General features: G+C 41.1%; 1 protein-coding gene across 1 annotated transcript in view; it reads left to right on the top strand.

Moving 5' to 3' along the window:
* LOC123039281 (uncharacterized) overlaps positions 1-3,318 on the top strand; it is a 37,019-nt gene extending 33,701 nt beyond the window's left edge. The window contains exons 3-6 of the mRNA XM_044462507.1: positions 136-255; positions 699-938; positions 2,329-2,494; positions 2,850-3,318. Of these exons, the coding sequence (XP_044318442.1) occupies positions 136-255; positions 699-938; positions 2,329-2,494; positions 2,850-3,016 (693 nt within the window). The 3' untranslated portion in view covers positions 3,017-3,318. The remainder of the gene's footprint in view (positions 1-135; positions 256-698; positions 939-2,328; positions 2,495-2,849) is intronic.
* Positions 3,319-5,660: the final 2,342 nt, after the last annotated feature.

Genomic DNA, 5,660 nt, shown 5'->3' with positions numbered 1-5,660 from the left:
GGCCCCTCCCCTAGTGCACCGCAGCCGCCCCCTCCCTAGCGCCAGCACGTCGTATTCCCAGTGACCCGCAACCCAGGTGCGCCGCATCCCCAGTGACCTACAACCCCGGCGCGCCGCATCCCCGGCGACCCCTAGCCCCAGCGCGCCCCTTCCCCGGTGCCTCCGATCCCCACCCGCCACCGTCGCTCCTCCGGTCCGGCGAGACCAGCACTGCCCTCGACTCTACAACACATCTCCGCTCCTATCGCATCTCAGGTCAGCTCTGCAGGCCTCCCTCCTTCTGTCGTTCCTCCCAGCCCCCTCATCTCTTTCGAGGTGCTCGGCTCGCTGCCTCGTACTTGACCTTCCCGCTCCTCCACCCCTGTACCGCCGCTCCCTCCTGCTGTCCTCACCCACAAGCTCGGTCCCTTGACAGAAATTGTTGTATCCTACCGGTGCTACTTCTCCGACGAGGTCATTGTGTTGCATATGCGCTGGCAAACAACATCGTCTCTGGTTTTGTTTCCCTTAACAATCGGTAAGACATGAAATTCTTCAGTGCTAGCTCGATGAAAGAAACAACAACAATTCACTAATCTAAAAAAATCACATTTTTTGACGCACGCCAAGTGTTTGCTACAATGTCTCAGTGCACTGGACTACTAGCTTTGCTCTGTTCATCGTTTATTTGTAGCTAACTTGTGCTTGAAAATTGCTAGAGACGGCATGCTCCACTTGGCTTCAAATGCACCGTGGGCCTGCTCCACTTGGCTTCCACAGCACCACCGGCAGACGAGCCCGGATGCCATCGTCCGAACTGCCACACCGCCCAGCCGCAACGCTCCTCCAGCCACCATCCGGCGGCGCACGGTGCTCCAAGTACGTCCTGTGGATGCCTCCTCCTCTTGCCTACTCTTTGCGAAGCGCACGACCGTCTCCCTTCTGCCCCATCCATCCAGGTATGGTACTCACACCAGTTCAAGTAGTGATGTTGCGACAAGTACAGCTCCTCCCCTGTCAAGCTTAGTGAGCCAAAAAGGAGCATATTGATGGATGATTGCTAGCTCGCTTCATCATCGGCTGAAATGCATATGTATATGACTCGTGCTATGTTTAGCAAGTTGCTGCCGGATGCCTATTCAATTCTCTACTGGTTTGATGTCTAAAACCTTTTGTACAATTTGTGCTTTTGCTTTTTGGATGCTTTTTTTGAAATGAAAATTACAATTGAAGGAAGATTGAGGTTTAAAGTTTAGAGACATTTTGAATAAAAGTTTTGGTAGTGTAGTAGCAGAAAAACATAGGGGCAGGTCTTGTAGTTTTGAACTTTTGGATGTGTATGTCAATTTTCAGTCAAGTAGCTTTTCAAATCAAAATGATGTACCTTTAGTAGCTATATTGCTCAGTTCATGTGCAACCATTGGAGGAGTTCGAAAAATCAGAACTCGTCCATTTCCATAAATCTCTAAGTTTCATGTGTGTGCTGCTACAAATCTAAAATATTTTTCCAATCATACTAGTACTGATGCAACCACCTAAAAAAGTTGAAGAAAAAATTGAAGAAAAATTATGTAAGTTTGGTGTGTGTGCTGTTACAAATCTAAACTTCTTGTCTAGTCTACAAATCTAAGTTCGGTGTCAACATTGCACGTCTGCAGTTCGATGTGATTTGGTTGGGTAGGAAGGGAGAATTAGTAGGGACAGTATGGGGATGGCCAACGATAAACCTGCTGCTGACATGCTCTATAGAGATTTTATGCCAGCAAGGTGTTTGTGGTAAAATGCCTGAAAAGCGAAAAAAATCACCGCTGAATTCTATTTTGTGCTGAGCATTTCTCTGAACATAAGGTGTTTTCCCCCAATTGTTCTGGTTGACCTTATGCTTGCAGCCCAGTAGGACTTATTCTGATGCTCTGGTTGACCTTATGCTTGCAGCTGAGTGTACTTATTCTGATACTCTGGTTGACCTTATGCTTGCAGCTGAGTTGGACTTCCTCCTATTCAAATGCTTGCAACTTTCAATTATGTTTTGTTCTAAGCTACTTGCTGTAAAGTAGTATATGTGCTAGGATTTCAGTACAGCTTCCAAAATAAAATGTGGTTCAAGTTCTCAAATTGTTTAGAAGAAGATAGGACAGGAAGTCTTGAATGGAAAGCCCATATGAGTGTGAATGGTTTGAGTAAATTGTTGAAGATTAGATAGGAGTGAAAAAACAAAAGGTATATAAGTGATGCTAAAAACTGAGATGTAAAATTTAACATTCTATTATTTCTGTTCTTTTATTTTCTTTTAGTTTTCGTGTCTGAATTTGTGGATATATGAGCAAGCCCCAATATTTATTTCTTCAGTTCTCTTCCGCCGTCAGGTCGCACCCTCTTCCTTCTGCAGGCCACCACCTCCTGCTTCTGCAGGCCGTGCCACATCCCCCCACCCGCAGCGGACAGGCCGTTCACCGCCGGCACCATAGTCCGTTCACTACCGACAGCCAAGGCCGTTCAACGATGCAACGACGAGGTCTGGTCTTCCCCCTTCCTCTTTACATGTAGTATATTCTACAAAATATGAGATGCTCTCAACTGAATAAAGAGTGTGTCATGCAAGTTCAGGTATTACTGCTGCACGAGTTCAAAAATCTCAACAAACCAAGCTCAAACCAAATTTCAGGAATTGTTTCCTTCATAAATTAGTTTACTTTTTGGTTAATTTGTTGTTCTGGACAGTATAGATGTATTACTGAAGCAGTTCCATAAAATGTCATTGTGTTAAAAGATGCACAAACTATTGTGTTTTTTGGTACCTCACGGCAGTGTGTAGCCCTTGTATGCCTTCTAAATACTGATCCATGTTGTTCTTTGGTACTTGTCACCAGTACTAGTTTGGAAGGCCAGGAAGTTCTACTTCTGGCATAAGCCAACGGAGCATCGGTCGAAGAAGGCCGATGCGCCTCGTGCCAGCTCCGGGCATCGCCGGAGGCCCTATCTGTTCTTCCACCCCCCCGGTGCACTCACCGTCGAGCCTATCCATGCACAACTCTAGTATTTATGAGCTTCAGGCTTGTCGTTGTTCATGCAGATTAATTCTTTGTTAATTGCTATTGCACATTCAGTAAATGTAGCCTTTGTATTCTCAGTGAAGTTTTATTGTGAAGATGTTTTAATGCACACCGAAACCAGATTGTCTGCTGCTACATGCGCATCATATGCGTATTTTTCCATCGAGAAACCTCATCATATGTAAATGTCTTCTAACTCTAGATTTTGATGATGCAAAGTTGTATCCGTGTACACATTTTTTATTTCTATTGCTCTTGGTTCAAATGACCAATTGCTATATGTTCCTATGTGTGTTAGAGAACAATAGTGTTTGGCCGGGTCAAGCTTTGCACTAGTGGAAATTTTTTTGTACCCTTGTGCGAAAGCACTTTATTTTCTGATGATTATTATTATTGTCATGTGGGTGTGGTTGAACATTTGTTGTGCAGGAAATAGGCCTGTGATTTTTGTGTTGCGGTGGGTGCTATGGATAATATGAAAATGTGCACTTGTGTGGTGTATATGTAATTCATCTATGAAAATGTGCAGCTATTGTGGTGTATATGTCATTCATGTATAGTGTATTATATGTGCGGAAAATTTTCTGTCTATGATGATATGATTGTTACTTCTTCAAAGAAGGTATACATGACCGTTTGTTGTGCATGCAAGAATGAAAGAAATGGTTTACATAAAAAACAATTAATCAGTACAAATTAAAAACAATGATCAGTTCAAAATGAAAAAAATGGTTAGTTTGAATTTAAAAATCAGTTTGAAGTAAAAGCGATGATTAGATTAAATTCTAAAAAATGAATGATTAGTTCAAATTAAAGAGAATAATCAGTTTGGGTTGAAAAAGTTGGGTGAATGTCCTACTATTTGCTAGCTTTGGCATTGTAAAAGCACAGTAAGTTCATAATTAAAAAAAAGTTGTAAGTTCAACATGACATCCTAGATGAGGTTGGGAAAAAAGCTCAAACAAAAAGAAACCCACGAAAAATTAAATGGTAAAAAGTTCAAGTAGTAAATTGAGAGAAGTCCAAAGCACCGTTGCAAAAAAATGTTGAGTTAAAAAAAGACACACAAAACTTTTCTTTTTGAAGAAAATGTCATTCAGTTCAACGACAGCCACCCCAGTTCGGGAGTAGTAAGTACCTCAGTACGAGTTAAAAACGGCGGTCCGTTCGGAATAAAATAAATGGCAGAAATTCAAATTGTAAAAATTCAAGCAAAAAAAGAAACCCCATGACAATCCTGCTTAGTAAGTACCTCAGTACAAGTCGTAAAATGAGAGAAGTTCAGAACAACGTTGTCAAAAAATGTTGAGTTCAAAAAAAGAAACAAAACAAGCACATTTTCTTTTTGAATAAAATATCATTTAGTTCGATGATATAAACACCGTTGAAAACTTACGAGAAAAATATTACCCAAAAAACAGTGCAAAGTCTAGTTAGTGAAAACACACTTAGTACAAACTCATGAAATCATCAGTACAAGTACCCTTTTTCAGAACCATTCAAAATTACTCCTACAAAGAATAGCTCAGTACAAACATACACATATATCAGTACGACTACTCTGTTTTTCAGACGAGAAAAACAACAGGATCCATCATGCCATATTCAAAATTACTCTTAAACGGTTGTGAAGTAGAGAAAATGTTCAACATGACTAAGTTTCGCATTTTTGATAGCTATCCAACGGTATATTATTTGCCCTATTTTGGAAAACCTTTAAAAAATCGCATTCAAAATCAAATTTGACCGTATTTGAATTCCTTTTTAAACCGTAAGGAATTAGAAAAATAGTTCAATACCAAAAAGTTGCGCATTTTTCGTAGCTTTCCAACGCCGTATCATTTGCGTCAATCCAACAAACTGTTTGCAAAAAATCGTGAAAATACGTTTCGCCCAGAATTTCACCATTTTTCAAATTACTTTTAAATCATACAGAATTAGAGAAAACAATGCATATACAGAAGATGCGGATTTTCACCAGCTTTCCAACGCCATCTTATTTGCTCAATTCCAACAAACCGTCTGAAAATTGAGTCCAAAATACGATTCAGGTTTTCGGTTTTGAAAAAAACGGTTTTTTCGAAACTGCTCTTAAACCATAATGATTTTGCAAAAACATTCAATATACTTGAAATATGGTTGTCAAGAGCTTTCCAACGATATATTACACGCCCCGTTTCGACCAAAAAAAGTTACGAAAAGTTTTTGAACTAAAGAAGACGATCTCTTAAACACAACTGAGCGTCAGTTCAACCGTTTTGAAAACATGAGTACAACCGCGTGAAACCGTCAGTTCAAAACGGGTAACAGAATAATATTCTGTTACGCGTAACAGAATAGCCCAGATGTGTGTGTGTGTGTATATATATATATATATATATATATATATATATATATATATATATATAGGGTGGGTCTATTATGATAACACCCCTTAAGACCTTATTCTGCACACCCGAGGCTTATTCTGCTAACACCCGTCGCCCACCCCGAAGCTACAAACCACCCACCAACTCTCCTCTCTCACCGTGCCCCTCCCCCACTTAACCCACCTTTTCCCGGTTAACCCCCACCTCTCTCCCACATTGCTCCCACTCCACGCCGCCCCCTAGATCCTACCCCGCGCCG

The sequence above is a fragment of the Triticum aestivum genome, chromosome 2B (assembly GCF_018294505.1).
Source record: "Triticum aestivum cultivar Chinese Spring chromosome 2B, IWGSC CS RefSeq v2.1, whole genome shotgun sequence".
Taxonomy (NCBI): domain Eukaryota; kingdom Viridiplantae; phylum Streptophyta; class Magnoliopsida; order Poales; family Poaceae; genus Triticum; species Triticum aestivum.
The sequence above is the reverse complement of the archived record's forward strand: the minus strand, read 5'-3'. Positions and strand labels throughout refer to the sequence as shown.